The 15,472-nt window shown below is 31.0% G+C and overlaps 1 protein-coding gene across 6 annotated transcripts in view; it reads right to left on the bottom strand.

Annotated features, from left to right (window-relative positions):
- Positions 1-15,472, bottom strand: part of Pds5b (PDS5 cohesin associated factor B) — a 198,757-nt gene that overhangs the window by 79,120 nt on the left and 104,165 nt on the right. For all 6 annotated transcript variants that reach the window (XM_076872121.1, XM_076872119.1, XM_076872122.1 and 3 more), the window contains exons 11-17: positions 15,288-15,433; positions 14,910-15,061; positions 13,789-13,902; positions 7,819-7,900; positions 4,193-4,241; positions 1,693-1,832; positions 132-247 (exon numbers count right to left, since the gene is read on the bottom strand). In XM_076872121.1, coding sequence (XP_076728236.1) covers positions 132-247; positions 1,693-1,832; positions 4,193-4,241; positions 7,819-7,900; positions 13,789-13,902; positions 14,910-15,061; positions 15,288-15,433 — 799 coding nt within the window. The remainder of the gene's footprint in view (positions 1-131; positions 248-1,692; positions 1,833-4,192; positions 4,242-7,818; positions 7,901-13,788; positions 13,903-14,909; positions 15,062-15,287; positions 15,434-15,472) is intronic.

Raw genomic sequence — 15,472 nt, forward strand, 5'->3', positions numbered from 1 at the left:
TTTACATAAGTATACATAAATGAGTAGCTAGTTTGGTGCCTTGCACATAGCAGTACCCAATAGTCACTGACCTCCTAAATGCATGGGTGAATAGTAATGAAAAGTAACTTAATATTTTTATATACAAATACCTGATAGATTCAGTATCTATGTGCACAGGTGCTATCCTCTCCAAGAGAAACTTGATCATTTCCAGGAAAGGATTTGTAGGCTGTTTAGGATTGCCCAACTTCTTAGTTATTTCACGCTGTAATGCAGATTTTTTAAATATCACAAAAATATGTTTAAACAAATCACTACATTATAATATTAAGATACTACATTAAAGCCATGTAGTACTGATGCTGCAATAAACAAATCAATAAGAATGGAATAAGTCAAAAAAAAATTTTTAAAACTAGTTTATAAGAATTAAGTGTATGCGGAAGGTAACATTTCAAGTACATAGGAAAAGGGTAAATTATTCAATATAACATTTTGAAATAATTGGAGATAAATTTGAAACAAAACAAAGATTTCTATAACATGTCTTTTACAAAAAAAAAAAAAAAAAAAAAAAAACTCAAAAGGATAAAAATATAAAATAAAACCAAGGATCCAGTAGACACACAAACTTTAGCAACCTTATCAGAGAAACTTCTTAAAACTACTGACTCCTGGACCTCACTCTGAAAATTCTAATTAATTAACCTGGGGTAGAAGAACCAAGAATCATCTTTCTCTAAAAAGCAGCTCAGAAGATACATGAATAACAGATTAAGAAACACTGACATTAGTAAATATTTTCACTGACTTGCAATAGAATAGGATTTAGTGATTGGGACACCAAAAGCAAAAACCTCATGACCCAGCTAGATAAAAATAAAAATTATGATATGTAAAGAACATCATAAATCAAAGAGCAAACTACAACTGACATAAAATTATTCATATCTTAACAGACAATGCCATTACGACAAACTAACAAATCAATAAGATAAATACCATTCCATAAAAAATAGGCAAAATGATAAACATGCAATTCACAAAAGCAGCATGAATAGATAAGAAACTCATGGAAAAAAGATGATTAGATGACTAGCAAACAACAAATACAAATTCTACCAAAATAAGTATATGTTTTTGTTGGTTTTTATTTGAGTTTTGTTTCTAGTGGTGATATTGGCCAACATTATGAAACAGAAAACGGCCACTCTCACCACTGGCAGTTAGTAAAAACTAACCAGTTTGGGAAGCAATGTACCAATACATATTGAAGATTTTTAAAAATGGACCTTTAAACCATGCAATTATATTCCTAAAGAATGTATAATAAAGGATCAAGAATGTGCAGAAATATTATATAGTTCTTTGCATTAATCAACAAGTGGGGGAAAATCTAAATGTACAAAAAAGTAGACTATTCAGTAAATCGTGGCATATGCATTCAGTGATATGCTATATAGCTATTTAATATAATACTATAAATGACTAATTAAGTAAAACATTTAACACTGTATATGTAATATGATTTCATTTTGGAATACACACCATAACATTAACAATTATCTATATGGAGGAATTATAGTTTATTTGTATTGTTACTTATATTACATTTTCTAAATTTCATATAATAAATGAAAATTACTTTTTAAGGCAGGGAGACAAAAACTATTTGGGTGTTTTTCAGACATTATTTCTTTCTCTCCTTACCACACAACCTTCAGCCTGTTTGCAGGAGCATGTTGGACTAACAAGTACTTCTAACTGTTTTCTTATTTTCTCATCATCTTCTAACACTTGTGTGAATTTCTTCATGAAATCCTGAGCCTTACCAGGATCTGGCAAATTTCCTTAAAATAAATTAAAATGTAATTAAAATACATTTTTAAATTGCTCAAAATAATTTTAAAAAATCAATACTTCTCATTTTTTATTATTTTGATTAATAATCCTTATCTACATGTTCAGGTTAGTTCAATAAAATAAATTGTGAAGTACCATCAATAATCAATTTTCACAAATAAAATCTGCTTTCTAGAAATATAAAACAGGGTCACTATGAAGAGATATCTATGCAGGAAATGACTGCACTGGCTATTTCTAAATAACTTCTTATAGCATTTAAAGATACCAAGATCAACCTTAATAATGCCCATTTCATTATTAGTGTTCCCTCAAGCTTGTGGAACATGTTGTTCTCTTGAAGTTCAGACCAAAAGATAAATCACCAAGTTTTATCTTTAAGGAATTATTTTCTTATATTTCCATGTTTATTATTATGCCAATCCAGAGAAAATCCATATATACATGCTTGCTATCTGCAACTGACATATACTAAGTAAGCTGTTTCCAGTTTTACTGTTGGATATGTCATTACTGTATGAGAAGAGATTAAGTCTTTCTACGAGACTTCTTATTACTCTAATGGGTCTTGTCAATCAAAAAACCTAAGAGAACTAATAAAATGTTGATCCTAGTCTGGTGTTCCCACCCCAGCCCGGCTATTTAACTGCTATAAAGAACTAGACTAGAACAGAAATTACAAAACTTTGGATAGAAAAAAGTAGTAGAAATTCAAATGAATCTTAAAGTATAAATATAGTAAGTTCAATCTTCAAATTCCCACAGTTCTGAAAATGTATATTAAGTCTTAACAAGAATAACTGAATCACTAAATGTGGAAAGAATATAGTAATAAATTAATCCAACTAAACACTTGCTATATGATCTTTTCATGTTTTCTATATGAGAAAAAAATTTCATTGCAAAGAAAGGGCTCCATATGTTAGTACAACAGATAAAACACAGTACATGTAGAAGACAAACTAAATGTTTGCGTAAGTTTTAAGCAATAAGCTTCAGCATACAATAAGCATCTGAAGGAAAGCTGGAAAACTGTTAGTGTAGCACTTTACAAACTGATCCAAACATCACTAGCAATTCACTGGAGTTTAATGGCATTATGGAAAAGGCAGTATTGTTTTTAAATACTTTTGGAAAATGTCATTTTACAGCCCCTTCCTAACAGACATCATGTTAAAGGGTATAAGAAGACCTATTTATTAAAGAGGAGAGGTGCAAAAGGGGAAGAGATGGACGATTGAGGGCAACAGAGAGAAAACAAAACAAAAAAAAACTTTAAATTCAACATTATACAAATATATCGACCTTGCAACCCCTTCTTTGTCACAATACCCTTAAGCACCTATAGGATACTAGCTTTCCTCAAACAAAAAATGAAAAATATTACCTTGCTTGAAGAAAATGGACAGAGGGGAAAAAACAGAAAGAATATAGGGGATCGTCTTCTTAAGAGGATACTAGCCAGAACCAAACTACTGAGAAAATAGTGATGATTAAAAAAAAAAAAAAAAAAAAGGCATAAAACTACTTACTGTAGCACATTATCAAAAAAGACTGAAAACTAGTTTTATCTACCCAGATCTGAAATATATTTTGATCTTAAAAGATCTATTCACACTCAAACTCCAATCACGTAACCTAAAACCCAGTGAATTAAGTTACTGCACTCTTCAATGTCTTAGCATTACTTCCATACACGTTTTGCAATAGACAGCATCTCAGATCCATCTTAAGATCTTTTCATTATCATCAAGTGGAAGTTCAGTAGACTCATTCTGCCAGGTATTCCTGATTATCTCTCTGATTAACACATCTGCTATACACAGTAATGTCAAGGTGAGACAAAAAGGAAATGACCACAAACATAGTTATTTCCCTACTCTTGCAAGAAATAAAGATGTGCTACACATACTGTTCAATGCAATTAAATAACATTTATTGAGCATCACTTAAATCAAATACATATTTTTTTCAAAAGAAACTGTTAATGTAGTCCTTGGATATATTCAATTTTCACTCAGTGTGAAATCAGCTTCTTAAAATTCACATTTTATGAAGAGCAACCAACACCAAAGCACTAAAGTAAGCTCATATAATGATTTAAGTGAATTCTCAGAAATAAATTTATGCAATAAATCCTTTCTCCAACTCAAGTTTTTACAAAAGAAAATCTGAAATTCTATATCATATGCCAAGTAAAAATCAGAAAAAAAATAAAGCTGAGTTGCTTATTGAATATCAAGTAAAAATGCATTAATTATTTGCTATATTTTCAAAGCCTAAAATGAAACAAATAAGAATTATTTTGATTAAATCTTAAATTTTATATAGATTCAAAATAACTTACTTGTAATAACCATCACTTTTGAAAATATGGCCTTGACACTGGCATCTGTCTGTAAATCACACAAAAAAAAATCGAAATTAAAATTTCCTGACAAGAATCTACATTATATTCTTCAAAAAATTAGGTAAGCATAACTTAGTAATTCTCCAGTTCCATGCCCTTACCACAACTACATCCTTTTTTTTTTTTTGGGGGGGGGGGTGAGGGGCATACTGAGGACTGAATACAAAGGAGCTTTACCATCTATCAATAAGCTCCATCTCCAGCTCTTTTTATTTTATTTTGAGACAGGAAGACACTAAGTTGCTGATAGTACCCTTGAACTTGCAATCCTCCAAGTCATTGGGATTAAGGTGTATGCCACCATTTCCAGGCTACTGTAAATATTCCCGAGGTATTTTTTAAACCCTAAATGTATTAGATGGGAGGTAGAAGTAAACACATTTTCCACTCTTATCACCTCTTACCTCACCCTGTTTTGTTAGTTCTCAATTAAAAAACTGATTGCTACATAACATTTTTTGGACAGGTAGATATTTTGCAGTTTTAGAGCTGAAAGAATGGGGTAAGTTTTGGAAGGAAAATAAAATAATTAAAAACTTGTTAGTTTTCAAGTTTTTAGCCCTATCTCAAATTAAAAGTTGACACATGTATAAATTTCAACTGACTTGAGGTTTCTCAGGCATAGTAATAAATCTTATGGCAAAGATCTTAATGGAAAAAGACATTTAAAAAGCTGTTTCTAAGATTTCTAGGTATGGGTTTTAACAGGGAAGTATAATTTCACTGAATAAATGTGCTCACCACATTGTACTGCACATACATTCATGTACTATTTCATGTGAATTCACATGTATAAAAGATAAAAAGATCAATTATATATATCTTCAAGTGTCATATTTTTTAATATTTATTTTTAGTTGTAGTTGGACACAATACCTTTATTTTATTTATTTATTTTTATGTGGTCCTGAGGATTGAACCCAGGGCCTCGCACGTGGTAGGTAAGTGCTCTACCGCTGAGCCAAAACCCCAGCCCAGACAGTGTCATATTTTATAAAACCAAAAACATATCATTGAGAAACTGTGTTTAAAAATACTAAGCTATATAAATATTGGATTAAAGTCAATAAAATAAATAAACCATTCCTATTGAAGGAGCTGTTTAAAAGGAAATGAGAGACAAAGCATAATAAAATACAAGAATTAACTCCCAAATACTTGAAATTTGGAATACTAAACAGTAATACTTTAAGAGACATACAATTTTTGTTGTTTCATTTACTGATGAAAGAGATTGTGCTGGGCTTTCAAGAAGTTGATTCATATGAAAAGAAACTGCACCAACAAAAGTGCAATACTGAAAATTAAAAAGTCACTTTTCAGGAGCTGGGGTTATGGCTCAGTGGTAGAGCACCTGCTTAGCATGTGTGAGGCACTGGGTTCAATTCTCAGCACTGCATATAAATAAATGAACAAAATAAAGGCCCATCAATGTCTAAAAAACATTTTTTTAAAAAAAGTCACTTTTGAATAATTAATTCAGTTCAACGAAGTAGAGGGGCTATGTTGCTGAGCCAAAAATTAAAAACTGGGGCTGGAGATTTGGCTCAAGCGGTAGCGCGCTCGCCTGGCATGCGTGCGGCCCGGGTTCGATCCTCAGCACCACATACAAAGATGTTGTGTCCACCAAGAACTAGAAAATAAATATTAAAAAAAAAAAAATTAAAAACTGGCGTACTCAAACTTTAATAATAAAGAAAGCAAAAAAAAAAAACATAAACCAACTGTTAAGTCTTCCTGGTAAGATATGAGGAAATATAAATACCCAAAAGCTAAGCATATCTTCGAATTTTTTCTAACTTTAATTCACTTATGTCTATTATAAATCTTAATATAAACAAACAGAGAGAAACTACTTAATTCTTCTCACAACACAACTCTATTGGAGTACTATCCTTCTCCATTTTGTTTCTTCTTCAATCCTACCACATATTACAGAGAATTCCTACTTGATAATTATTATAAGACAAGCAAAAACAAAATTACACAAAGTAGAAAGAAACTAAGCATTGCAAATGGACTGAGATTTTTATTTTATGATTCCATATACGACTGAGTAAAAACGTCATGAGATCCTTTCAAGTTTTTATCAAGAGGCAAGATAAAGAAGTTCTACTAAAGAAGTAAAAGCTGAAAGACTCAGTCAAAGGCAAAGTTGTACTTCATTAAAATTTCACACATCCTGGGCAACATGATGTGAATGTGCTATACATGATCTACATATTTAGCATACTACCTGGTTATTATGATTTCAATGATACCCCAAGTCAAGAATTCTATACACATAAATATAAGAACATCTCTTATTTTTATGTAACACTGTTGCATGTTTGGCCAGAGGAAATAAATTAATACTGCTCAAAGTAACAGCACTTAATGCCCAGATTACTCACTGAAACACACTGACTTACTGCATAATAATACTCAACGAAACACATGCCTATTGACTGAAATACACTAATTTAGGGTTCAGAAAAAGAAAACAGAAAAATCACTGAATTGTTTTTTAGGTCATTTATCATAAGGGAAAACAATATTCCAACAGGTTCAATACACTCAACAATCATAGAAAACAGGTTATATATATTCCATAAAACATAAAGAGGTTATTGTTAGCCTACAAAACAAAAATACTACTCAGACATAAGCTTCAATTAGGCAAACAAATGGTACAATATCTGAAATCTTCAAACCACACTTAAAAGATTTAAAAAAAGAGAGAATCACTACAAATCTCTAAAACAACTGCTGTTAATTTATGGATTTTTAAAGAAATTAGTCAAATTATGCCCAGAGAAACTGGAAGCTTTCTCCTTTTAGATAAAACTATACTGCTTTACTGACTGTCCTACAAATACGAGGATTGTGTGATGAAAGGGTCTGGAGAGATCATTATGGACTGAAGAAGAAATAAAAGATAATACTATTGTTTTCCCTCAATGCGATTTAAAATAAGCAGGTACAATAATGCAATATGTTTTGGATGAATTATAACATTTATAGGCCTACCTAATACTGAAATCATTCTAAATACCCAAAAAGAAAATTATACTTTACTAGATGAATATTATCATTTGACTATAATTAGATGTTCAAGCAACACATTAAAATCACCATAATATTAACTGGAAGAGAAAATACAAAGATACTGTACTATAATTACCTGATTATAAAAACTTTCTAAAATCCTAAGAGTATACAAAGATGTGGAGAGTATTCGTGTGGCAAAATAAAAGTGTAATTTTATTCTATTTTTTTAAGCTTTCAATAACACTGAGTTATTGTTTATTTCTTTATTTTTAAAGATAGCAAAAAACTTTTGAATGCACAGAAGTACATTCTCTTTTCTGATGGCTATCACCTTTTGCAGATTTAGTTAACTCTTAAAATTTTTCTAGGTAATAAGTTTCTTAAAAATTACAGCTAAGTTAGGAATCTTAAGTTCTATCTTTAGTCAGAACTCTTCCACAGTTAATACAAAGCAGCAATGGTTAAACAGCAACTAAAATGTGTTTTACAAAACTTAACATCAAAAGAAATTTTTCCTTTAAAATTTAGCTTACTTTAGGTTGCTTAATTAAGTCAAGCAAATCCTTTACTTGATGTCGGAGCAGATTTTGACATTTCCACATTTCATTCAATGCTCTAAAAAACACAAACATACAAAATAGGTTAAAAAAAAAATCTTTCCAGAATTGTCTAAGTACATAACTATTAAAAAGGGTTCAAATTACCAAAGATGACATAGGAAAATTCACAGGACTTAGTAATTGATGACGTACGGTGGGGGGAGAAGTGGGGATGGCGCCGGTCAAATATAACAATAAAAAAAAAAACAGGATCAAAAGAAGAAATTCACAGTGGTTGTGTTTTGCCTTGTCTAAAAATAAGCTGTATTTACCATTAATAAGAGCACTTTTGTAGGCTAAGGGTATAAATTGGAGAAACTGTAAATTTAATAAAGGAAAAAATGAAGAAGATCCTATAGAAGGTGGAATAAAATAAAATCCAAGACAGAAACAGAAAAGAGGTATAGATATGAAAAAAAAAAAATGGGGACTTTTTTCCTAAAACAGGTATTGTATTACATTTAAACTGACAGGAATTATTTATGCTAAAAGTCAATATGATATCTTCCTAATAAATGTCTTTTTAAAATTTTAAAAAGAAATTTAAAAAAATATTTTTCATTGGTTTATTTTCAATTATCTATAAACTTCATTAACCTCTGTGACCATACACATAAAGCACTGCCAAGTAAGTAATAAAAACAGACGCATATAAAACATCTCTTTTTCCTTTGATGGAAAGAAGATTGCTTAATTTTCCATTCTCTCGTTTAAAATGTTTTAAAATGCCTTTGGATTTCTTAAAGGCAATAACTAGTTTGAATCTGGAAACTTAAATTTCTGTACAGCAGTCACTTTAAAATTATACTTGCGGGGTGAGGAGACCCACACCTGTAATCTCAGCAGCTTGGGAGGCTAAGACAAGAGGATCTCTAGTTCAAAGCTAGCCTCAGTAAAAAGTAAGACACCAAGCAACTCAGTGAGACCCTGTCTGCAAATAAAATACAAAATGGGGCTGGGGATGTGACTCAGTGATTGAGTGCCGCGAAGTTCAATCTCTGATACAAAAAAAAAAGACACTCACAAAGCAACAGTATTAGGGCATTTTCAACTTAGAATGTGAAATTTAAACAGTTATACTTTATTATTATTTTTAAGTTATTAAAATTTCAGGAAGTTTCATTGGCATAATTTATTAATATAAACACTGAAAGCAAAATGTCCATTCTTCAGAAGACTATAAAAACCTAAAAACTATATAAGTTACATAATTAAAATATAACTTTTGAGGAAGCAGGGTAGTTGTCTGTGAAATTACTTCTGAAATCCAAAGTCAATGCATTCTCTTTCATATTACTAATCATAACTTAACAATTTCTGAAAGACCTGGATGTTGAGACTTGCTTTTATTAAAACAAAGAGGAAATCTACCATAGTTATTTATTAAAGATGAAATCTCAAACAACTCTAAAGCCCACCATAAGTTTTTTTTTTTTAACTTTCTGAAGTTAAAAAGTGACCATCATTGTCTAAGAACTCATATAAAACATACTTAGCTTACTGTCCTCTCAAGTATTTTTATGCAATCATTAAGCAGCAATTTGTTCTTGTTTACTGCCTATCTAAATAGCCTTTCTTCTGGTGGGGGAAAAACGCTAAACTAAGAGAAGCAATATTACAATAAGAAGAGAAATATCCATTTATTTATTCATAGTCTAAATTCTAGTTCTGTCACTTTAATGTGAAAACTCTGGCTAGAGCCCGGATACTCTTTTATTATGCAGCATTTTAAACAGTCAATTCTCTTTCAGGTGTTCTTGTTACCATACCAAAAGTTCTAAAACTTCTGCTTCCAACTGGGCAAGTCACCCTTCAGACTCTGTCTAGATGAGTACCAACTAAATGAAAAAGATCACAACTAAGACATGTGATACTAACCCCTACTCTCATAATGAAAAAAAGTTCTGGGAAACATGTTGGAGGTGGAAATACACACCATTATCAGATGGTACTTAAGCTTGCCTCTTTTTCAATAATCAAGATATTTCATTTGCTCAGGATTATCTAAAAATTGATTCATGTCAAAAGTCTTACATTTAGGAAATAGCTTGTCTTCCCCAAAAGAAAACAGTCACAGAATAAAATATATGCCTCTTTCAACAATAAGAAAGAATTCTTACCAAACAAGTTCTCACCAGGAACCTGCCTACCAAGGAGCTATTTTAAAGCACTTTTCCAGACTAAATAAGGTCATACATTTAAACACCTTCTGGGCTAGAATGGTAGTTTAAATGAATAAAGACAGGTGTTACAATACACAAGTGGTAAGAACTATGATAATATTAGAACATTAACAGTCCATAAAGCTATGAAAAGATCAGCGTTATCAATATTCAGGAAAATTAAAGATAAATACTCAAAAAACTAACAAAAATTTAAGATGTCTGATAATATACAGGAGAATATAGAAATTCAGAAACTACTGGTAGAATTATAAAGTAGTATCAATTCAATACTAGCTTATAATGATGAAAATACACATACTCAGCAATTCTCCTCCTAGCTATACACTAGTGATTCCAAACTGACTGTCCATTAGAATTTCCTGAATGTTTTTCTGAAACCCCTAATGCCCAGACTGTCTTCCAGGCAAATTTAATGAGAAGCTTTTAAGGAGAGATACAGGTGTCGGTTTTGTTTAAATCTCTCAAGGTGATTCCAAAATGTAGCTAAATTAAGAAAAATATGTAATTATACCTTAGAGAAACCCCTGCAGGCATGCACTAAACTTTAAATATTCATACTACTACTAGAAGGAAGGAAGAAGCAAGGGAGGGAGGGAGGGAGGGGACTGGGAGGGAGAGAGAGAAAGAAAGGGTTTGGAGTACAGCTCAGTGGTGGACTGCAGGCCTGGCGAGTACAATTCCCAATAAATAACATGAAAAGAATTAAGCCACACATCCATTCTCTCTATTGAGACAAATTTCCAATGTGAAAAAATGAAATAAAATTGTGGCTTAATGACATAATGTAATTCTATGCCGCAGTGAATAAACAGTCTTTCACTATTTATGATAATACAGATGAACTGTGAAACACAAGAATGAAAAAAGTCATGAGACAATACACAAAATTATTCCATTTTCATCAAGTTCAAAAAGAAGCAGAAATATTATTAAGGGATACCTACACATCCATACGTACACAAAGGTAATTTTTATAGGAGATGAGAAAAACGAGAGACTAGAAGTTATCTCTGGGAAAAAGATAGGAAGATGGAAGGGCAACGAGTTCACAAGTTGGGATGGTATATTCATAGATATTTTAATTTTATTATACGTAATAACTCACATTTATGTAATTTATTATCATTACAGAATAAAGAATGTAATGGTCTTTGGAGACAACACAGGTAAATACTAAAATTTTGGCAAGTATTACTGTGGATCAGTTAACTCCAAAGTTGGTGAGGATAAAATTATATATACCTCACTTAAATAGTTATATTTTATTCACAAACTATTTTTGTAGAATCAAAGTCTTTTCAAGGACAGGCCTAAAGTAAAACTTACTTTCAACATTTCAGTGGCATTATTTTTCAGAATATCTCTTATTAATGAGTGCTTTATTTTTAAATTCAATCAAATATATTTATCATTTAAGTGAAGAGTAATGTCTGATATGGTTTGTTTTATAAGTACTATTTATAATTTGTGTTTCTACTTACAATTATTTTTCTTATTTTCTATTTCTGGTATTAAGTTTTTATTAATTCTTTTTCATTCCCTGGATCTGGAAACTCTATACTAATTCCATTCTTTTAAAGGTGACTGTTAAATTTCTAAAATGTATACCTAACGTATGGTCTAATTAGTTGACATGTCTATTCTTACTCTTACATGATACAAGAACATTAGAACACTTTTTAGTGCATATTACTTACCTATTATCTTACATGTTTAATGTCTGATAAGGTCCAAAATTTTTCACAATGTCATGGCACCAACCAGAACAGTGGGCAGTAGAAGAATGTCCTGGAGACCCTCCTTCTATGACTAGATACAAGGAACTATGGGACGGAGGGTTCCAGGGACACTTGAGAGAGTTCACATACAATTAATTGCAGGGAGTATGCTAATTAAATATCAGCCTAGATGCATGCTTACTTTTAAATCTACATCATCCTTACAAAAAAAAAAAAAACCTTATTATTTTTATAATCCTTTATTTAGATTTGCAAACATATTTGAAATTTTTGTTGCTTCTTGCATATCCTCTCTTTCTTACCAAAAAAAAACCAAACAACTCTTTAAGTAATTTTTTCACATAAGATCTGAAGTAGCAAATTCTCAATTTTTGTTTAGAAGCATCTTCACTTCATTTTTACAGCTGAATGATATTTGAGTTGAGTCAAGGAGTCAAGATATGCTTTGATTTCCAATAAGAAGACTGTTTCAAACAGGATATATATGCCATATCTCATCCAATCTAAGAGGCTATCAACTGTACCATAAGAAAAAGAACCACCAATTAAACTACAACAAGTGACAATATTAAGATGCATTCTAATTGCAATGAAAAATTTACAATATATGTAATAAAATTAAATATAGTTAGTATATTTTACCACATACAGTAGGGAAACAATGACTTTTGGAACCAAGTAGAACTGATTTTGAAACATGGTTCTCTTACTAAAACTGATTTGACTTTATGCAAGTTAATTATTTCTGTGTAATTCAGTTTACTATATGTAAAAATCAGAAAAATATCACTTGAACTAGAAGGTGTATAGGGTTTTATTTCCCCATGTAAAAAGCCAGATAATAAATATTTTAAGCTTTATGGGTCACAGTATGTCTTTTGCAACTACTTTTCCATTATAATGCCAAACTATTCATAGACAATGCATATTTCAGTGCCTGAAATACAATGGGTATCAAGGAATGTACATTTCTGTATAAATTATCAGTAATGTATAATTTTTACTAAGGAGGAAATGAAGTCAGAAGTACAAATGAAAATTACATAAGGCTCTTTCAAACTCCAATTTCTGAACATGTTAATTCTCAATAGTTGTAAACCACTGGACTACTATGGGTTTACACTTTCTAAAATCTACAGTAAATCCCTAGACCTCAACTTCTTAATCCTTAATTTGATTCAATTAGATTAGCAATGTGTCTTCCATGTCTCAAATATTAACTCACTACCCAGACATCCAAAGGTACTTTTTTAATAAAGTGTGATCATAAAAATATATCTGTAGCCAGGTATGGTTACACCCACCTGTAATTCCAGCAACTATAGAAGCTGAGGCAGGAGGAATGCAAGTACAAGACCAGCCTTAGGAATTTAATAAGACCCTGACTCATAATAAAACCAAAAAGGCTGGGTGTACAGTTCAGTAGTTAAATGTACTGGGTTCAATCCCCAGTATGGCAAGTAAATTAACAAACTCATGCGCACACACGCACGCGCACACACACACACGAACAATTTGTGCTTACCCTTTTACTAAACCATAATACTATGTTGAGGGTATGTAGCACAAAAGTTTGTGTCCTACTGCTTTATATCATAATTTAAATCAGTACCACTTAAGAATCAGATGATAGTATTTTCATAATATGGACCTTTCTAACACCTTAAGGGAAAAAAAAATAGGTATATCACATTTCTTGAGATACCAACAATATGAAAACCTTAGAGAAAAATCTAATTCTAAAAGATTCCAAATCAATTAGTTCTACTTTTTAATTGCTTTAAGTTGCTTGATCTCATTTTGACAAAACTTCTTAAAAACAAGAAAAAAAGTTGAGTATTTTATTGTGTCTTGACCCTATAAAACAATGTTTACATTACATAGTTTACATTTTCAAATACAGCTATATTTGTGGTTTCTTTTCCATAAAATCCAATAGTGCAAAAGATGAAAAGAAGAGTGTGACATTTGAGACATACTTCACAGCATTTAAATCCAGTGTGGCATACAAGTAATATAAGCACTTCATCCGCTCTGTAGTTTCCAAATTGTGGGGAACCATGTATTGAGCAAAGATCCGTTCAACAAGTAATCTATAAAAGCACAAAGAAGGGACCATGATGACTCTTTTTAAATGTACTAAATTTGTATGTAAAATTCTAAAACATACAATAAATACATATTAAACAAATTCCTGACTTTTTAAGTTATTATCATGAAAAACAGCCTGGTTAAAAGTACTCAGAAATTACTAAGTCTTCTCTCTCATTTCCTTTGTTAGCCTAGAGCTTTGATGGCACCTCTGTTTCCCCCCACCATGGCTTACTGCATGAAGAGGCCCAGAAGAAGAGGCACTACCCCCTCCCCCCAAAAAAGAAAGAAATGTACTAGCAAGTCATAATGCAAATTCTATACACTAATACCAGCCACTCAAAAAGTCTAAAAACTACTTTTATAAAAATTAATTTCTTAGATAATGTTAACCCTAAGACCTCAGGTTCTAATTTCTACAAATCTTCAAATTTTGATACAAACCTATGTTTCTTTTCTCACTCTAACCTGCTATAGGCATAACCATTTAGATCCCACTAATAAGCTGTCAATTCAGACTGTAAACAGGATTTGTGGCTTTACTGATTGCAAAAGGACTGAGATCCATACAAGATCTATCCTTAGGCAGATAATGTATTTTTAAACAAATTTATAAACTGTATGTAGCCTTGACTAGGAATTGGTTCTATTTAAAATGCCCTTAATCCAGTTTATTTTTATTTGAATTTCATTTGAAAAAACTGAGACTCCTTATAACACAATTATGAAACAAAACTAAATTATAACTAGATATATTCCTACTTTCAGATTTAACTCTGTTCACAAATAATGCATAAAAAATAATATAAAAATTGTACCCATCCCTAAAGTTGTGCACATTACTACTACTTTTTGTGGCTTTGGTAAAAAAGAGAAACTACTCATTTCATTTCCCCTATAGTAAAAACTAAGGAGAAAATTTAAAGTGGCAATCAAAACAGTTCGCATAAAGCAACAGATCAAGAAATTATACCCCAAATCATCAAATACACACATATAGTGTCCTTACCGATCATCAATACTATTTTGGTAATATATATGTAGCAATTTGTCCTTAATCCATGATATCTGTTTTGCAGCATCTTTTCCAGCTGCTGATTGTAAAGCATATTTCTTGTAAATTTGGGCAAGTCCCATCATAGCTTCTTTACGTACTCTCCACTTAAAATAAAAACAAAAAAGTTTTCTTTATAATGTAAAACTGCTTCTATTGTACAATTTCAGTAAAGTGTAGTAGTAGTTTTTCATTTCCCTTCATTTTATTTCCTTCAAGCCTCAGATACTGAATTTAACTACTATATTTATTAAAAAACAGTATTTTCAAGTGAAATACTATTTTCAAATATTAAAAATAAAAACCTACTTATTATTACTTATTTCTACTTACCCGTTTATCTAATGTTCGCTCTCTCACAAAATTAAGTAAGTGATCATTGACCAGAAGAATATCCTTTTTAGCAGCTGTAACTATAGACACGATAACATCATGTCTAATAGCTTCCTCAGGGTCATGTGACCTCACTTTAAGATACTCTGAAAGATAATATACTCTTTGATTAAAATGGAAACTTT

The sequence above is a fragment of the Callospermophilus lateralis genome, chromosome 12 (genome assembly GCF_048772815.1).
Source record: "Callospermophilus lateralis isolate mCalLat2 chromosome 12, mCalLat2.hap1, whole genome shotgun sequence".
NCBI classification, from domain to species: domain Eukaryota; kingdom Metazoa; phylum Chordata; class Mammalia; order Rodentia; family Sciuridae; genus Callospermophilus; species Callospermophilus lateralis.